This window comes from Momordica charantia (genome assembly GCF_013281855.1).
Source record: "Momordica charantia cultivar OHB3-1 chromosome 9 unlocalized genomic scaffold, Mcharantia_2.0 BLBB01000009.1, whole genome shotgun sequence".
NCBI lineage: Eukaryota > Viridiplantae > Streptophyta > Magnoliopsida > Cucurbitales > Cucurbitaceae > Momordica > Momordica charantia.
This window is the reverse complement of record NW_028275167.1, coordinates 20993673-21014196: the sequence shown is the minus strand read 5'-3', so window position 1 is coordinate 21014196 and position 20524 is coordinate 20993673. Positions and strand designations below refer to the sequence as shown.

General features: G+C 37.5%; 1 protein-coding gene across 11 annotated transcripts in view; it reads right to left on the bottom strand.

The window, feature by feature from the left end:
* XRCC2 (homolog of X-ray repair cross complementing 2 (XRCC2)) overlaps nt 1-20524 on the bottom strand; it is a 46559-nt gene that overhangs the window by 10245 nt on the left and 15790 nt on the right. For 4 of the 11 annotated variants that reach the window (XM_088117561.1, XM_088117563.1, XM_088117562.1 and 1 more), the window contains exons 5-10: nt 16581-16643; nt 8214-8348; nt 7120-7213; nt 1246-1282; nt 1135-1158; nt 898-966 (exon numbers count right to left, since the gene is read on the bottom strand). In XM_088117561.1, coding sequence (XP_087973687.1) covers nt 898-966; nt 1135-1158; nt 1246-1282; nt 7120-7213; nt 8214-8348; nt 16581-16643 — 422 coding nt within the window. Of the gene's footprint in view, nt 1-897; nt 967-1057; nt 1159-1245; nt 1283-7119; nt 7214-8213; nt 8349-16580; nt 16644-20524 lie in introns of those variants that run through there. The other 7 variants (XR_002602956.2, XM_022299484.2, XM_022299483.2 and 4 more) reach the window with 5 other exon arrangements.

Below are 20524 nucleotides of genomic sequence, written 5' to 3'. Positions count from 1 at the left end.
TGAACGAACCAAACACATTGAAGTTGATTGTCATTATTTACGTGAGAAAATACAGTAAGGATTGGTGGCTACAGGGTATGTGAAGACTGGAGATCAACTAGGAGATATCTTTGCTAAAGCATTGAATGGAGCACGAATAGATTATTTGTCTAACAAGTTAGGCATGATTAACATATATGCACCAACTTGAAGGGGAGTGTTAGAGTATATATTAGTATATTTTATATTTTTGTATTAATATTAATTAGTCTTTTACCTTCTCCTTATAGGATTAGGTCAACCGTTTAATTTTTATATATAATAAATTAATAATAATTTTTATTAATTTTTATATTACTTTTATAAGTTGTTTACAAAGATTTTGGTGTCATTTTGAGGGATACTTATGGTCTGTGCTAAGATAATTGTCATTGTTGTATTTTTATTCTAGACTTTTATAATGTATTTTTATCATGACTTTGGAGATGAAACTATTGTAATATTATATTACGTTAATTTTATGTTGGATAATATTATATTAATTTTTTTGGTTTTTACTTGTTTTAGATGCTATAATTTCAAACTTTGATGTTTGAATTTTTGGATTTGTTGGATTAAACCTATAAGGGATTAAATTGAAACTTATAAACAATAAAGACCCATTCAAACAAAACTCAAGTATAGGGACTAAAAAGGAAAGCTTCCTTGATTCTCTCTAAAATATAAGTTTATAAAAGAAGATTTAGTTCTCAATATAAAAGAATTTAACATATATACTCTAGAAACATCCTACAGGTACAGATGGGAATTCCATATCAATAATGGTGACTGCAAATCTACAGTGCAAAACTTGCTATCCAACAATATTGACATTTTGAAAACTAAATTTGTTGCACCAGAAAATCAAATAAAACTGACCTGGAATTACAACAAATGGCCAGCAGCATCGTACAAAAAGGAAGTTCATGGAACTATAAAGACACCAGCCTGCAGGACCAAAGTTTAAACCCAAAATGTTCACATGTTAGTTTATTTACAAAGCAAAATTAGCTCGTTTTTTGGCTAAGTTTTTTCTCACATTTTTAACAATAAATTTATCGAAGAAACCCAGAGATGGTAGAAGCCATTCAGAAAAATATATTGATTGATGCTCACTACTGCTCACTGTAAGATGTTCATCTGCAATGCAAGAAGATCATCAAGGGAATAACTGAATATCCAGAAAGTCCAAATCATTACAATTTTGAGCATAATACGTAATCAGACCTGATCCTCGAACAAAAACTCTGTGCGTGACAAAAGACTGCAAGACCCAGACAAAATGAGTCACTTTCAACTAGTAAATTACACTAGTTTTCCATTATTTGTATATAGTTAAGGGAGATCAAAACGATATTTCTACGGTTGTAATTTAAAATAGGACATTCCAAAAAAATAGGATGAGATAATAATATTTTCAAATGGAACCTAGTTATACTGCTTTACAAAATTGTCAACGCAATTATATAACAATTAACTAGGATAATAAAATTATATAAACCTAGTTATTATACTAGAAAATGCTTGATGAATGCGACAAACACAAACTGAAATGGTTGTCCTGTAAAGTTATTTGAGATGTGTGCAAGCAAGCTCGAATATCACAAATATTAAAAGAAAAGTAATGGAGATAAAGTACTGTTGGTTTATTTGTGAATATTTGCTGTAAATATTAATGATTTAATTATTTTACTCTTATTTTCCTTTTATGAATGGAGCCTTTCTCCTATATAAGAAGGCTTTGGGTCTCTTATTTTTTATGTATTGGAATATAAATATTTTTTATTCCATCAAAATTAAGTACTGCAATTAACTAAAATAACAAGGGAAATTTTCACAGCAAGTGGCCTCATCCCAAAATAAGGGTTCTTTTGAGATTTTTTTTGAATATCTAGACTTCTATGCAAAAGAGTTCATTCCTTTTTAGGGAGTTTATGTGGAAGGGCTCTTGCTCAATGAATCAAATGTACGCTGAAGATAACATGCTTATAACTCCCAAGAGATTTTACTGACGAAGTCGTTTGGCACTTTGATGTCTACTCATCACATCTTAGGGTTGAAGAAATGTCCCAACGGTTAAGTTGTTAGTCGATTCAAGTGGTGCATGAGTTAGTTTAGAACGTCATGAGACAATTCGATTTCTATCTACCATGGGTGTTAAAGGGAGAAAAGTAAGGTGTCAAGTTTCAACCCTAGTACGAAAGGACTGGGTCAGGCCTACCTATGGTGTACCAGTTGTTATGACAATAGCAGCACAAGGCAGCTAAGTTGGTATGGAAGAACCACAGTGCTGTAGGAAATTTTGATATGCGAGAGGTGTAAGCACTGCAAGGTGTGAAGCATCTCATACTAAAAAGATAGTCTTAATTCAAAGTGTCTTTCTTCTTAATTGTAAAGATTTAAGTATGTCTTTACCTACTGGAACAACAATGCTGGTGACAAAATGTTTATCTTCTTATAATTCCTTATGACTGAATGTTTGTTTATAGGAGTAGTATATTTTATTTTTGGCACTTTCCATGTATTAAATACTTAGGCATTACGTTTAGATATTTATTGCTATGTTGTCCTTACAATTGCTATATTTGATGTTTCTTTTAAATGTCTCGCTCTTCATTCAAGTGATAATTTTAAGTCACTTCATGCTCAACATGACCAAGGAACTTGTTATCTTTGAGTGTACCCTTGCACTTTGACAACACTTTTAAATATGTTGAGATATCCATAAATGAATTAAATTTACCCAACCTATCAGTTTGAACTTTTGGGTTGAGTGATGGTTCATTCATCCTTAAGATGGTATCAGAGCTCTAGGTTTCTTCTGAAATTTTTTAACTTAGTTTTGGTACCTTAGGGTTTTGTTCATTGGTATACGACTCAACTCACTACTATCGCCACCGCCACTGTCGCCCACTGTCGTTGCCATCGTCGCCAACGCTGCTGTTCGTGGGTTTCCGTTTGCTGATTCGCAAGTTCATTCATGATTTGAAATAATTTTTGTCTCGCTGTCGTTCGCACTTCCGTCGCCACCCGTCACCATTGCCATGCACTTCCGTCACCGCCAGTCGCCTTCGCCGTAGCTTCCGTCGCCTTCAGTCCCTATTGGATTTTGCCCCTCTGGTTGTCGTGGGTTACCACTTAAGGGTTTCTGGTTTCAGAAAACACCTGATCAGGTTCAGTCGGTTCGGTTCAAGCGGTCCAGTTCAGTCGATTTGGTTCAAACGGTTCGGTTAATCAGTTTGATTCAAGCAGTTCAGTTCATCTGTTTTGTTTGGTTCTGTTTGGTTGGTTTGAACTGGTTTTGTTGTTTTGTTTAAATAAGTTCGTTTGTTTGTTATGGCTGAGAAGAAATCAATCGTAACATCTAAGGTGATCCCAATGATATCGAAAATCAAAGAACATAAGTTGAAGGGATCAAACTATTCTTCATGGAAAATCAATGTTCGTCTTTTTTTGCGAAGTATTGATGTGGATGATCACATAACCGAATATCCTCCTAAGAATGAGAGCAAGAAAGCTTGGTTGCGAGATGATGCTCGACTAGTTTTACAGATCAAGAATTTGATCGAGGGTGACATTATTGGCTTGGTCAATGAGTCTGAGTATGTTAAAGAGTTGCTTAAATACTTAGAATTCCTTTATTCTGGAAAAAGAAATTTTTGTTGAATATTTGAAATCTGCAAGTGCTTCTACCAACCTGAATTTGGTGACAAATCACTTACAAATCACTTTATGGAACACAACAGAATTTATGCAGAGTTTAATGCATTACTCTCAGATATTAATGATACAAAAGTTCGGCTTGCCCAACGCAAACAACTAGCAGTTATAAATTTTCTTCTTGGTCTTCAACCTAGATTTGATGTGTCTAAAGACCAATTTACTCTCTGATTCGGAAATTCCAGCTTTATAGGAGGCATATGCTCGAGTACTTCGCATTGAGAAGTCACAATCCGTCATGTCATCTCAGTCTAGTAGTGCTTTGATTGGACGTAGTACAAATGCAAACCGAGGTAATACCTACCACGGGAATTCCACGACTTCGAATGCTCAACGTTGGAATTTTAGTGCTCCAAAATCAAATTCAGGAGATATCATTATATGCAATTATTGTCATAAACCTAGTCATACAAAGCGAAAATGTAGAAAGCTGTTGAATAAAGGTCAGAAAACACAGTCAGCACATTTTCCACCTACTCCTGATGATGCTGGCAAGTTAGTTACAATTCCTATGGAAGAGTTTGCTAAGTTCCAATAGTATCAAGAGTCATTGACGGGATCGTCCTCTAATCCGATCACCACCATCGCTGAGCCAGGTAATACCAATAAATGTCTTATTTCCTTAGCGTCAAAATGGATCATTGACTACGGTGCGACAAATCATATGACAAGTAACACTAACTTATTTGCAAAATTCTCCCCATCTGCATCATCTTTCCAAATCTCTTTCATTGACCTCTATCTTAAATTTACCAAAATTTTCTTTTAATTTGATCTCTGTTAGTAAACTCACTCGTGATCTCAATTGTTGTCTTATTCTTCCCTTGTTATTGCTTATTTCAGGATCTTACGACGAAGAAGACTATTGGTAAAGGGCGTGAATCCAATGGCCTCCACACGTTTGATACACAAATACCTACGGTTACTATTTGCACTCGAGTACCATCTCCTTTCAAAAACATTATCGTTTGGGTCATACATCTCTCTCCATGTTAAAGAGTCTTCGTCCTCAATTTCGTAGTCTGCATTCTTTAGATTGTGAGTCATGTCAATTTTAAAAGTTTCATCGTCTCAGTTCGTATCCTAGAGTCAATAAACGAGCTACTACTCTTTTTGAATTAGTTCATTCTGATGTTTGGGGTTCTTGTCTTATTGAGTCCATAGGTGGGTTTCGACATTTTGTTACATTTGTCGATGATTTTTCTCGTGTAACTTCGTTATATTTAATGAAACATCGTTCTGAGTTACTTTCTCATTTTTCGTAACTTTCATGCTGAAGTTCGAACTCAATTTGGTGGCTCTCTAAAGGTTCTACAAAGTGATAATGCTAAAGAATATTTTTCTGGTGCTCTTGACTCCTATTTGAGTGAATATGGTATTCTTCACCAATCCTTACTGTATTTTCTCATGTACATAATGACAATCAACTTCAATGTGTTTGGTTCGTTCGTGAAATACTAGATTGGATGCAATATGGAGAGTTGCTTGATTATCACACCAAAGTTTCATTGGAGCAGTGATGTCAAATCCCAATTCAGTCGAAAGTTGATATATCCATACTAATTCACACACCGACTGTGTCATAGCTCTATATTCTGATTCAACACTCGAACGCTACACCACATTTTGTGTCTTACTTTTCCAAGAAACTAAATTACCTCCAACAAATACACAATGTCCTGAGGTTGATCTTCTATCTTCCTTAGAACCTGCCCAATCAGCATCTAAAAAACATTTAATATTAAGATAACCATGATCTTTAAATAACAAACCACATCCAAGAGCACCTTTCAAATTACATAGAATATGTTCCAATACGACCCAATGGTCAGTCGTAGGAGAACTCATATACTGACTCATAATACTGACTGGATAAGCTATGTTTAGCCTCGTAACTGTGAGATAATTCAGCTACCCTAATAACCTCCTATACTTCCCAGGATCTTTCAACAACTCCCCTTCTTTTGTAAGTTATAAATTAGGTATCATTGGGGTACTTCGTGGCTTAGCAACTAACTTTCCTGTTTCAGTTAAAAGGTCAATACATATTTTCTCTGTGATAAGAGAATCCCTTCTTGCTGCTTATTACCTCGATTCCTAAGAAGTATTTTAGCACTCCCAAATCCTTAGTATGGAATTGACTATGAAGAAAAGTTTTGAGTGATAGGATGTCTGCTGAATCATTACCAGTAATCACAATATCATCAATATACAACTAGTAAGATAACACCAGACTCAGATTGTTTATAGAAGACAGAATGGTCCGACTTACTCTTTTTCATTCCAAAGTCATCAATCACCTGACTGAATTTTCTAAACAATGCTCGTGGACTTTGTTTCAACCCATATAAGGATTTACGAAGACGACGTACCTTTCCATTCTCCCCCTGAGCAACAAAACCTGGTCGTTGCTCCATATACACTTCTTCTGGAAGATCATCGTGAAGGAATGCATTTTTAATATCAAGCTGATGTAAGAGTCAATGGTGAATAGATGCCAAGGAAATAAATAATCTAACATAAGCCAATTTAGCAACCGGAGAAAAAGTATCAGAATAATCAATTCCATAAGTCTTCACATATCCTTAGCAACAAGACTAGCTTTCGAACGAGCAATTGATCCATCAGGATGAACTTTAATAGCAAACACTCATTTACAACCGATAGGTTTCTTTCCTGCAAGAAGAGACACTAAATCTCAAGTACCATTGTCATCTAAGGCAGTCATCTCCTCCAACATAGCAGCCCGCCAACCAGGATGAGACAAAGCTTCATGAATAGTTTTAGTAATAGATACAGACTCAAGGATGCCAGAAACGAACAAGTAGGTGATGACAAATGGTTATATGAAACAAAGAAGAAACAGGATAAGTACACTTACACTTACCTTTTCGAAGGGCAATAGGAAGGTCATCACTCGTTCCTGGATCCACGGACGAAGAAGCTGTTGGTATAGGGCATGAGTCCGTAGGAGGTTCTCAACGCGAAGTACTCGAGTGTATACCTCCTCTAAAGCTGGAATTTCTGAACTAGAGAGTAATTGGTCTTTGGCCACATCAAATCTAGGTGGAAGACGAAGAATAAAACTTTGTAACTGCTAGTTGTTCGCGTTGGGCAAGTCGAACTGAGCGGGAGGTCCTGTGATCGAACTCATCGTTGTTGTTTCCTCCCCATTTATTATGATTTCCTCTTGTTGGGCCTTTGTGATTTTCCAAGCCCACAAGTGAGGGGGAGTGTTGAGATATCCATAAATGAATTAAATTTACCCAACCCATTAGCTTAAGCTTTTGGGTTGAGTGATGGTTTATTCATCTTTAAGAAAATACATAAGTTACAGCTTTCACAATAGAAAGTGTAGACAGGGACAATAACATAGATCACCTGCCATGCAAAAGGCATGTACTCACGATACAGAACTTGTGGTCCACTACTAGTTGTCACATATCTTGATTCTGACTCTGCTGAAGGCTTTTCACTGAAACACAAGTTTGAGAAGGTTAGTATATGTCATATCATCTAACGAGGCATGAGTAAAAACAGAAATATCAAATAACAATATTCACAGCTCTACTATCCCCACTGAAATCCAAGGGAAAGAAATCCGAGAAGGACAACCATGGAGAATACCAACTGGGGCCAAAAACAAGAAACTACTAGGTGATGGGAGTACAAATGAAAAACCTTTATGTAGTACACATTCTAATCCAACCTTTATGTACTGTACTTTATAATGTGAGGTAAAAGGCTTAGATTACAAATAATTACCTTCCAAGACAAAAATAGATTAACCCTACCAAGTACTAACTACCCTGAAACTAAACAAAATAAAACAAAAATTTTGTTACAAAATTAGCCCCTATACCTACGTCAACCAAATACACTTTAGGGGAATTATATGTTACCACTTAAATGCAAAATATAATTAAATGAAAATTTACAGATTTTTCAATGATTATCAATACATGAAAAGATGATATATTTGGATATCAAGGTCACACCATATAGTGTAACATCATTCTCCTTATTCTTCTTCTTATTTTATTTTTTATTTTTTTCTTTTTTCAATGAAAGAAACAGCGATTGTAATAGATTCCTATCCAAGAAAGCAAGATTGATAACGAAGCAATCAAAACATGGATAGGAATGGCAAAAGGAATTGGTGATATGTAACTTCAAATCATAGATCTCAAAATTTGCAGAGCTAAGTACACTTAGTCCCCGAGAATTGTAGCAAGTTATCAAAGTACTTGACAATTTGAAAGAACCAAGGACAAAGCAAGCAAGTGTGGATGCATTCATATCTCAAATATGGACGGCTTAAAACTAGTCACATCACCAATCTCGTAAACCATACCAGTTCAATAAGTCAGTATAGCACAAGAAACATGGTTCTTCCAGAGTTAGGAGTCTTAGACTATGTCATGCAATTTTTGTTTCTCATTGGGGAAACGAAATTCCTTCTAGACTTCACTCACCGTCTGACCATGTCAGAAGATTTATCCCCAAAAATGGTTGCTTTGGTAGCAATAGCAATACTCGGATGCACCAGCAAAAGCTTTCTAACCTCTTCAACTACAGCTTCTAACACATTCGCAAGAGAGAAGCCTTTCCTAGAGAGTAAATAAATAAAATTGCCATAACATTAGAAACCCACAAAAGGAAAACCAGTTAAGATAATTAATTACATTATTGATACACGCGCTTTCTTTTGGATGAATATTACAGACAGATCAAAAGTTGGCAAAAGAGGATAAACAAGTTTTATAGAAACTAGTGCTCAACATGAGCCACTGTATTTTTTTTTTTAACAAGAAACAAACTTCTCATTTTTAAAATGAAAAGGGATATAAATGTTCAATGATACAAACTCTCAAAAAAGAGTGAAAGATTAAAAAAATGTAGAACAAACTAAATATGGGAACAAAAAGCACCCCAATTAGAACAAATAAGAGAAGAAGAATAATTTTCAAAAAGAGATGACAAAGGACACCACCGTGAAGCTTTAAATTTAACTATGCTAAATCGATCGAACGAAGAATTGCATCGACCCTCGAAAATTCTGAGATTTCTTTCAAACCATAGCTCATAGAGCAAAGCCTTGATAGCATTATGCCACAAGAGCCAAAGTATTTTAAAGCAAGAAGTGCATTGATCTACAATAAACTTCGGGATTTAAGCATGACGAGAGAGAAAATATGCATTGGCTCGAACGATTGATTGATTGCCATGTAAAAGACAAAACAACAAAAATCTAAAATGATTAAGCATGGGATAAGTTTTTTCGTGTTGTTACTAGTGTGTGGTTTAGATATGGCAAATGATAAGCCAGAGGTGTAACTAGTTATTTCAGAGGAGTGTTAAGGAAAATGCTCTCTCCTCTCTCCTCTTTCCTCCCCTCTCTCATTCATCACCCTCCCTCAACCAACTAGACTCCCGCTCTCCGGCACTCTTTTCGGCGAGCTTCCCAACCATTGTCCTTCGTCTTTCCCCTAGTCTCTTGCCTTCCTTCTCTTCTCCCTTTCCCTTTTGTCCCTAAGATTTTGCTGCAGCAAGCGGTTCCCAATGGAGGTCAACAGCTGTCAAGTAGATGGCAAGTTCTTCTGTATTTGGGCGGAACAACCTCTTCCTGCTGGAAGACGTGGTTAGGAAAGAATTACTTCCCCTTCATCCATCCCATTTCCTTTGGTTCGAGAGTCACATGGCGAAATTAGTTCACTTATTGATGAGCTCCCCTTTCCTTCAGCATCAGCGCAACGAGTTTGGAACATGCCGAATTCATAAGGTAAAGATGAAACAATCTTGGTTTGTCTCCCTCATTTTCTGGCCATTTACAGGGGGCAGAAGGATCATTCTAGTTCCGGCATATTCTAACAAATCGGGTTGGTATGATTTCTGGTTAATGCTTAAAAACTTTTCTGCAAGGAATGCTGAAAGACAGATGAGCGTTATTTCAAAGGCTTTTCATGTTCCAATAGCGGATGAATAAATTCTTCCCCGATCACAGAAACAGGATTCATCTTGTTCTTACGCTAAGGTGGTTAAAAATTCTGTTTCTAGTGGGCCCTCTCCCGCTAAGATTGAGGGCGTAAGCATTCAAGAAAAAGTTGATTTATCTGCAGAGCTTGAGTTCAAGACGGTTAGGCCAACAGGGAAGAGATCTGGGAAGGCTCAATGGTTCAAGAAAGAGTATGAAGTGCTGAAAACCGACTGGAACAATATGATAGTTGTTTCCAGATGTTGTGCCCACGACAATTGGTCTAAGATCTCCTCAGCACTTGAATCAAAATACTCACAGTCTTGTGTACTCAACCCCTTTATGGTTGATAAGGCTCTCCTCAAGTTCAGTAATGGTCGAACTCTTGATTCAAAGGATTTATCTGGTAATTGGCGACAAGTGGAGGGATTTCGTCTTAAATTAGAAAAGTGGTGTATTGAAAAGCATAGTAGACCAGATTTTATTTTGGGATACGGAGGTTGGATTGTTATTAAAGACCTTCCTCTTTCGTTTTGGAATCGGGATTGTTTTGAAGCCATAGGTAAATATTGTGGTGGTCTGTTAGCGATTTCAACGAGAACTTTGAATATGTTGGAACAAAATCAGTGTGGTCTTCTACCAGCTTCAGTGGAATTAAATCAGAAGGGTGTTGGATCGTTTGAGGCCCGAATTTCTCATTGTCAAGCTATAAATCCCCATAAGAAAATCTCTTTTCTGTCGGACTTTAGTAATCTTTCAAATCCTCTAGACATTGTTAGATTTCAGACAGTTATGGAAGTTGAAAGGTCACTTCCTGAAGGTTTTGATATTTACACAAGCAGAAAGAGAACAATGGTCTTAACTGAACCTTCTGAAACGGTTCATTCTCCTGAAAAGAATAGGGAGCATCCGAGGTTCAATGACCAGTCTGTCATTAACGAAAATTTGGTTAAAAAAATAATCAATATTATTGAAGAAAGAGAATCATCAACACCGGATAATAATTCACAGAAGGCGAAGGGTCTAAAGGATCCTTCTTCAATTTTAAGGACATGCCAAAGTATCGAATTTAATATTCAGCCGGAAGGAGAGAGAAATAGTATTCCCTTGTCACAAGGAATTAATGAAACAATCCCTCAAAAGCGAAAGGTCTTTCATTTCCCTTAATGAATAAGAAAGTGAAAGGTCACATAGAACCATGACCCCTTTTCTACAAAAGAAGGAAAAGAAACGAAGAGTCTCTCTTACTTAATAGCATGGCTCGAATTAATTCAGAGGAAAAGTTACAATCAAATTTATTGGACGCCTTCAATAAGGAGAAATCATTGCATCAAAATGTGGCTTTCTTTCAAATAACAATGATTCTCTCCATCCTCTCTCTCATGGTTTAATTCATTCAACTAAGAATGAAAACAATATTTATTCAACTTCTCCCCTTCCAAGGGATGAACTGACGAATGCAAAAAGAGCATTAGCTCGTGTATTGACTCTAGGATAGGAACTGAGACGATGAAACTTAGCAAATTGACATGACTCACAATCTAAAGAATGCAAACTATGAAATTGAGGACGGAGACTCTTTAACATGGAGAGAGATGGATGACCCAAACGATAATATTCTTCGAAAAGAGTTAGCACTCGAGTAATGACAGTGATTGGATTAGAGTATGATGCCATCAATGACTTTTGGTACGATTGGAATTTAGCAAACTCTTCCGCAGAAATCGTTACCATTAATTTCTTCTCGATCATAACTTCAACAATATGGACACAAACAAAAACTGCACTGAAACAGACCAAACCAAATCTGAAGGAGGAAAGGGAATCGAACCAAACCAATTGAATAGAGCCAAGTGAACCAAACCAATTGAACCGAAACAAACAAACCGGATCAAAACTGGTATAAATCAACCAAATCGAACCGGAATGTGACGAACCAGATCGAACCGAACCTGAACCGAATGAACCAAACCGCTTGAAACCAAACCGATTGAACTGGGCCGCTTGAACTGGATCAGGTGTTTTCTGAAACCAGAAACCCTAAGTGCTACCCCACGACAACCAGAGGGGCGAAGGCAATTGGCGGTGATGGAAGCGCACAGCGACAGGCGGCGACGGAGGTGCGAAGGACGGCGAGACGAAACCCACGAACAGCAATTGGAAAACAGCAGCGTTGGCGAATCAGCAAACGGCAATGGTGGTGGCAGTGGGCGGCGACAGAAGTGAGTGGCGGCGGCGGCGACGATGAACAAAACCCTAATGGGCACAAAACCCTAATGGGCACAAAAATTTTAGAAGGAACCTAAAGCTCTGATACCATGTAGAAACTAAGGTCTGAGAGAACCCGATGGATCTCATTCTCATTACTGAAGTCTATATATAGACAAATATACAAGATTGACCTAATCCTAGAAGGGGAAGGTAAAGGACAAATGAATACATATTATTTAAAAGAATGTAAAACATACTAATATATACTCTAACACCCAAACAGTATGGAGGATAGTCGTTTCTGGTCTAAGGAAGCTTCTGGCTCCTTTTCAATGGCATCTCTTTGCAAATCTTCTTCGTCATCTCTTTTGCCACCCGATTTTTATAAGGCTATTTGGAAAACAAAGAGCCCGAAGAAGGTCGGGTTTTTTGTTTGGATCATCATTAATGGAAGATTGAATACAGATGAAGTTCTTCAAAGAAAGCTCTCGGTTTTCTGTCTACAGCCATCAATGTGTATGTTTTGTCAAGAAAGCAGGGAGAATCTGATCCATATATTCTTCCAACGTCCTTACGCATTGCACTGTTGGTTCTTGTTATTTAAAGAGTTCGATCTCTCCTGGATAGCAGTGGATAATATCCTTCAACTACTCCTAGGCCCAATTCTATCTTCTCAAAGTAGCTTGTTGTGGTCAAATGGTGTCAAAGCCTTGCTCTATGAAGCTTTGGTATGAAAGAAATCTCAGAATTTTCAAGGATCATCGCAAATCTTCATTGGATCGTTCCAGTTTGGCTAAATTCAAATCTTCACAGTGGAGCTCTTTGTCACCTTTGTTCGAAAACTTTTCTCCCTCACTTATTTGTTACAATTGGGGAACTTTTACTTTATCTCTTAATGTTTGAGCTTATCTTGTTTTTTCCATTTACTTGTAATTCTCTTTTCTTTTCACTCGTTCGACAGTTTGTATCTTTGAACATTTTCATTCCTTTTCATTAATTCAATGAGAAGCTTGTTTCTTTTTCAAAAAAAAAAAAAAAAAGATTAAGCGTGGGATAAAGAAAAATTACAAAAGAGGGTTTTGGTCAAGAGATTGTGTTAGCAGCCTAGCAACTTTGTTCCTGGTACTATAATAAAATAAATAAATAATAAGGTTGGAAAAGAATGCAAAATGGAGGATGAATAATTGCCTCGTGGCAGCGTGGTTTTTAAATCAGTGATGAGTGAATTATTATTATTATTTTTTTTTTAATTAGATGACAATAAATCATCAACTAAAATTCAGTGGCTCATTTACTTCCCAGTGCAGAAAAATTTTCAGCTTATTAATAAAAGACCAAAAAAAATTGACAGAAACCTTTATTAAATTATGAGGGTTTTTTAGTCATGCAGGGACAAGTTTACATCTTTTTTTCTTTCGTTCCTAATAAGAAAGGATCACTCCATTGAAAACAAGAGAGGATACAAAATTATAGGCCGGAAAAAAGGCACTCCTGCCAAGGAAAAGGGGCCTAAGCCCCTAATTGATTTGAAAATAAGTATTTGAGATAGAAAAATTGGGTTCTACTAGGCTAGGATTCCTAATCCTAAGAAGCACAAACATGGACACGTGATTGAGACACGACTATACAACACGAACACAACGACATGTCAATTTCTGAAAGAGTAGGACATGACACATTGGGGACACGTTAATTGTCATGATTTTAGTTAATAGTTAAATAAAAATTATATATTTTTTAATTTAAATATTATTTAAAAATCATAACATATATATAAAAGACCTTTCAATTAAAGAAACGGCTTTTAGGTTTTATCCCTTCCAATGTGCCCCCTCCCCCATTAAAAATTGGGCCAGCTGGCAGCCCATTTACCCATTAAAAAAACAAATTTTTACCCTCCAAATGTGCCCCCTCCTCCTACCTCTAGCCCTAATTTTCTCGACAACTTTGTAGTTCGTGTGAAGGAGGTTGGGAGTTATGAGAAAAACAGAGCAGTAAGATGTTGGTTTCAAGATCTTCAAATGTGTTAGATGTTCAAAGGCTTCATTCGTTATTGTCAGATGAAGAGCCTCTTCGATGAAGAGCCTCTTCAAGGGTTTTGATCTGATAAAATAATAGTTGAATCTGAAGTTTTGAATGAAAATACAGAAGACAACCCAAATGTTCCTCCTATTTTGAAAAACATTTCACCAAAATTCATGTCTAAACAAGGAAATGAACCAAGAAAAGAATCTCAGCCTTTCGAAGGTGTCAAGGAAAACAAGACAACGGACGATCTGATTGATAGCAGTCCTAGTTTTAACCCTGATTTACTGCCGCCAAAGACTTCTATTCCTACCCTTCCATTTTTTTATTCGAGAAAAAAGAATGACTCGCCGAGATTAATAAAGGAAAGAGGAGGGGATCCATAAGGGCAATTCACCTCTCAGCCATGGTATCATTAACTCAACAAGTGAGCAGTCAAGTAAATACTTCAAGGATTACGTTTGTCTAATGATGATGAAGAATTCAAATGTTAGTGTCAGTAGTGAGGATTCAGGAGGATCTTTGGAAGATCAAAAGGTTGTTAACGAAGATTATCAAAGGTTTTCTTTACAGAGGATTTTAATTTACCTTTTGCAAAGGATAACGACCACTTACACTCTTATGGAAAAATGGATACCTTGCTTTCTCCCTCGGGAACAACCTTTTGGTAGTTGAAAAGGCTTCTTGCACTGATAATTAAAGTTTTTTTAAATATTTTGAAGATGTAGGCATTACCCAAGTTCCAATCACTGAATAGGTATGCTTTAATTAAGAGGCAATAGGTTTTTGGCTACTTCCGCTTTGCAACAGTCTTGAGGGTTGAGATCTTTTAGTTTTCTTGTCTTCTCTTGGTGGAGGGAGGTTTCAGATTCTTTACTTCTTCATTCTGGCGGTCAGTTGCTTCAATTCTCATCTATTACCTTGTATTTTGGTTTCTTTGTTTGGTTGTTTTTCTTCTTTTTTTCGCTTCCTTTGGAGAGCTTGTATCCTTCAACTTTTTTCTTCTTTTTCATATTATCAATGAAAAGTTTGTTTCTTGTTAAAAGAAAAGTAAAGAAAACCTAATTTTCATTTCCTAATGTTGCGCTCTCTTTTTCCCACTTAATAATCTCAATCCTAGTTTTTATCCATTTCCTCACAACCTGCTGCCTTCTTCTCGCCTCCTCTCCTCCTCCTTTCTCAACGCTGCCACCACATTTTCCTTCTTCTTCTCGTCTCATTTTTCTTTATCCTCTTCTTTTGCATTCGCCTCCATTATTTCTTTTCTTCTTCTGCGCTATGTTCTTCTTCTCTTCTTTTGCGTTTCTTCTTAGCTCTCTATATTGTTCTTCGCCAACTCTCAAAATGTTGAGGATGTGTCATCATTCAAGTGACTAAAAGTCTCGCTTTTCTATAAGTTCTTGAATCAGATGATCTAATTTGTTCCATTATGTACATTACGATTCAGAAGATCGCATGTCCCCCGCCATGTCTCTAGCATGTCGCCCGAGTGTCCAAAAAATAAAAAATATATTTGGACACGCTAATTAGCATGTCAGACACGTGCCGGTGCTTCCTAGTCTTAATCTATTCTTTACTACTATGGGTTAACAGACTCAAAGCTATCCTTTTTAGACTTTTTTTTTGGAGAACAATCAACGAATTTTCAAGGATAAGTACCATAGTTGGCTGGATCAGCTTGAGTTTGCTAGACTACGTGCTTCTCAAATTGCTTATATATTTCTCCTTATAGGACATTCATTTAAATTTGGATGCTTCATATACCAAATTTAGATTTCCATTTTCTAATTTTCCACTCCATTTTGGAGTTTTTATCTTTGAAAAAATATTTTATTTCTTTTCATTATTTCAATGAAAGATTTTGTTTCATGTTCAAAAAATAGAAAGAGAAACCTAGTAAAAGGATTCATCAAAGTAGTAGAACCATCAATCATCCTAGTATGTCCAATCGACTTTCCAGAGTATTGGTCATAAAAAATACAGAAAAATTAAAATAAAGTAATATCCTCTGCATTTTGTTGCAAAAACGCCTGAGCAAGTTGAGGCGCACTTGAAAAGGGCAAAATCAACCGAGGAAAATGAGGGACTACGAGATGTGTCAAGAAACAAAGTACATGCTCAGAGAAAATCTAAAAATCTTTCTCAAGAAATGTCTATAAAGAACACTTGGATAGTTGACCGTAAGGCACCAATCACATGATAAAAAGTAGCTGGAATTTTTATCTCTCACAAGCCCTACTTTACCCGTGGCCGTGACAAATTAAAATAAGAGACAGTACTTTAATTGAAAAAAAAAATATTGACATGGCTCAAATAGTAGTCCATTTAATTTCATTAAGAAGCTAATGGAAGATTTAAATTGGAACATAAGGAAAAAGTTTAATATCCTATTTGACAAGTGTGTGTCTATATATATATTGAACAAGATATGAACTTTTATTGAAAATATGAAAATGAACCAAAAAAGATACAAACTCCTAAAGGAGTGAAAAAGGAAAACATTAAAAGCAAAAGAGGGAAAGGACAGGGATTGAAAAGAAGCAAAAGGGCAAAAGCCCCTAGAGACAAGACAAAAAATAAAAGGGAGTTATATATATATATAATTAAACAGTTTAAAATTTAAAGGCACTACCTGTTGTGACCCCACAAAGGCAAGGATGAGGAGACGCGATCAACCCAATGATAAGCTCCAATGCTAGAAGAAAGGAAATTCCATATTCAACCTTTATACCACTATTTAATAAAAAATTATGCAAACAATTTCGTAGTATGCTGAGTAGAAGAAGAAAATGTCAACAACTTGTTAATATGTCAACAACGTGTTGTTTTTGAACAAGATACAAACTTCTCATTAAAATAATGAAAAGGACAATAATGTCCAAATAAAAAAACTCTCGAAAGAGTGAAACATGAAAAAAATAAACAAATAAAAACCTAACAATTAACGATAAATACATCCCAGTTGGAGCAAATCATGCTAGGGGAATAATTCCTGTTATAGGAGGAAAAAAACGAGGCGGACCCAAATTGGGCTAGGTCGAGCAGGGCTCGACTCCGAGCCGGGCTCAGCCCATGGGCCAAGCCCAACGCTCCCTATTCCCTCCGTCATCCACTATAAGCCTCCTTTCCTCCCCAATCCTCCTTTCCTCCCCAATCCGTTACAAGTCATGTGGTGAAGAAACCCTAGAAGAGCTCGAGCAACTATAAGTAAAGGGGAAAGCAAACCCTAGAGGTAAGCTAAAAAAAAGAGACTAGCTACTTCACACAAAGTTGCTTCGTTCATTGCGCTGACTTTAGCATCGGAGTTCATGTGACTAAGGTCGCACCGGTTTAGACTAATCTGATTTTGCAGGTCCCTGATCATCGAGTTGTTGCAGATCCCGAGGCAATTTAAATTGGAATTGTCCACGCATCAACAATTCCTAAATAATTTCGATAAAGAACACCATTGAGAAGTCTTGAACTTAGCTATATTGAAGCACACTAATGATGATTGCTCTTGTCTTCAAACACTCTAGAGTTCCTTTGAACCATATCTCGTAAAGCATGGCCTTAATAGCATTAAGCCACAAAAGATTGGCTTTAGAATTCAAAGGGGGCCCGAGGAGAAGCTGAAGGACATTATCTGCTGCTATGTTGCTAACTGTCGATGACATATTAAATTCCTCAAAGATTAGTTGATGTGATCATAATTGACCTAAAGTCCTTGGAATCAAGTCAAGCCAAGAGGAGAACTCGACCGCACACAAAATGTCCACAACGTGCACACTTACGCCACCAACGATGAGTTAACCTAACAAGACCCACGCGCGCCCTTGTCGTGCCCGCAGGATCCAGCCCGCGCCCCCACCTGCCGACAACACCCACGCACGCCCTTGTCCTGCCAGCGCCTGCGCGCTCCTGTCATGCTAACCTCACAAGAGGCCAGCGGCCAACGCCCCAGCGCGCGCGCGAACCACCTGCAACGCTAACCTCGCAAGCGTGCGCTCCTACCGCGCTAACATCACAGCGCCCCACCCGTGCGCCAACCTTTGCACGTGCCGTGTCACAATCACACTTTAACAGGACTCAAAAAGCGATTGTGCGGCATTTGCTTCCACCCTCTAGCAAGTCAGCCAATACGAAATCGAATAGCCGGTGGCACAAAGGCTATATGTCACAACTTCCACCCCCGTTCTCGAGAAAACGATTTTGGAAAACATTTGAAAGCATTTTGGAAAGTTGTTGTAAGCTTGAATACAAAAGAATAGATTAACAGCAAGACAAGAATACAACGCAATGTAAGAAAGATGACTAGGTGTACCCCCCTATAGTACATTCTAAGGCATAATTGATACGGCAGGCATGAACGTGCAAAGTGGCGAGGAGTCACTAGCCACCAAAAGTACAAGGAAAAGAAAATAACAAACAAAACTAAATACATGGCATAAAAGTATGTTGAAAGAGGTTGTTATGGGCATGCGGCCACAGGCAACAAGCCCTCGACGAGCATGACCATGACACGCCGCCTGCTGCTCACGCCTGCACGCCAGCGCCCCTGCACGCAGCCATGTCTGTCCACGCACCCCATGCCCAAGTGCCCGCATGCAACACACGCCAGTGGCGTGACGCCACTAGCACCCATACCCGCACACACCGCTCGCCCCTTAGCGCCCATACCGCCCATCGCCCTGCACGCCATCAGCACCCGTGCCCAGCCCTGCCTTGCTGCCCACTCAATCCCATATAAGGAAAGGACTTCCTTATGATTTTGGTTTATTTGATCTTGGATTTGATTTAGGATTTGATTTTAGATTTGATTTTGGTTTATTTCTTTTAGAATTAACCAATTTAAGTTCACTTTTAGGCAAGTTCTTTACTTCTTAGGAATATATCAATTTTCAATTTCATTTTAATTTTGTTATTTTCCTTTAAAAGGTCATGGGTCTTAGCCTATAAATAGGCTTGTACCCCCTCATTGTAAGACATCTTAGAATATTGGAATTGTCATTGAATAGAAAATTGAGAGTGTTTCTCACCCTTGCCTTGTGCAACCCCCCCCCCCCCCCCCCCCCCCAAAATTCGAATCCCTTTGTGTGGTTGAACTTAGGCTTTTGTATTTGACCAATCGGAGCATGCTTCATTGATTGGCCATCAAACTCGTGGAGTATTTCCAACCACGAGCATACTGAGTATTCTGTCTGCTCAAGGTAACGACCGGAAAAGTAATCCTTCTAATTCTTAGCCTTTCGAATTGAACCATCTCTACGATTGGATTCAAGTGGCTCGAGTAACTCAATACGCTTGGGTGTCGCGTATCATTAGTTCCCAACAATGCCGTGCAAAAGGGCAATAAAAAAAGATATGAGTCAAACTTTCTCCACTAGAATGGCATAAAGGACAGAAGGATGGCATAAGATTAAACCTGTGCAACTTTCTTTGGAGGACTTCAGCTGTATTAACCTTCCCATATATAAGAATCCAAGTGAAAAAACTCACCTTTTTAGGACTCTTAGTCTTCCAGATGGCTTTAAATAAGTCTGGTGGCATAGATTCGTCTGAAGGGGATATTAAACTTTTATTTGAGATATGTGCCTTCCCAACAAGAAGTTTCTCATACATAGAAACAATATCCTGATATTCACTTACACTCAATAGGAGATCCAACCCAATCTATATCAATGCAGATTTCTAAAGATCTGTTTGTGGTCTTTCAGAATGAGAGACCATTTTTCCAGGATCATGCTTAAGATATCTCAATATTCTTTTTTTTTATTATTATTATCCAGGAGACAGCAACCCTTTGGCTTTTATGTCCCTATACCTGGGGGGTATGAGCATTATCTCATACCCGTACATACGCAAGGAGTTATCGTTTGGTGGAAGTTGCGTCCCATGTAGCTTGAACCCAAGACCTCAAAGTTATTCCTAAAGGCCCCAAGCCACCCAAGCTATCCCTTGGGAACAAGTATCTCAATATTCTATACACAGCTTCCATGTGTTCCTTAGAGGGTTTGTTCAGAAATTGACTTACCACACTAGCAACAAAGCTAGTAAGTAATATCTTGATCTTTTTACACTTAAGTTGCTACTTCTAAGTCCCAACTAATCTCTCATAAAACGGTTGTGAACTGCTGAACTGCTCCCATTATCCTAGCAAATAAACCATCATTAAGTGCCTAGAAAGATGCCTTTATTTTATTGAGAGCTGAGACAATACTAAGGGTGTAACAAGATTGGCCGACAAACCGACCCGACCGACCAAAACCGACCGAATTGATGTCGGTTGGCCGGTTTTATGCCTCTGTCGGTCGGAGGTCGGTCAGTCAGAAAAATAACCCCCAAACCGACCGAAACCGATCGACATATATACATTTATAAAAAAAATTTAATTAATTGATCCACGCGTCAATCTACGCATGAATCAGGGAGAACATGATTCAGGCCAATCCAATATAATTTTATATTTTAATTGCCATTCACGTGATTCACGTGGATGACATTTTTTTTAATTATTTTATTGATTTATAAATTACTTTCTCAATTTCTCTATCTAACCCTTTCTAAATCTTCTCTATTTTTCCCCTGACTCTATCT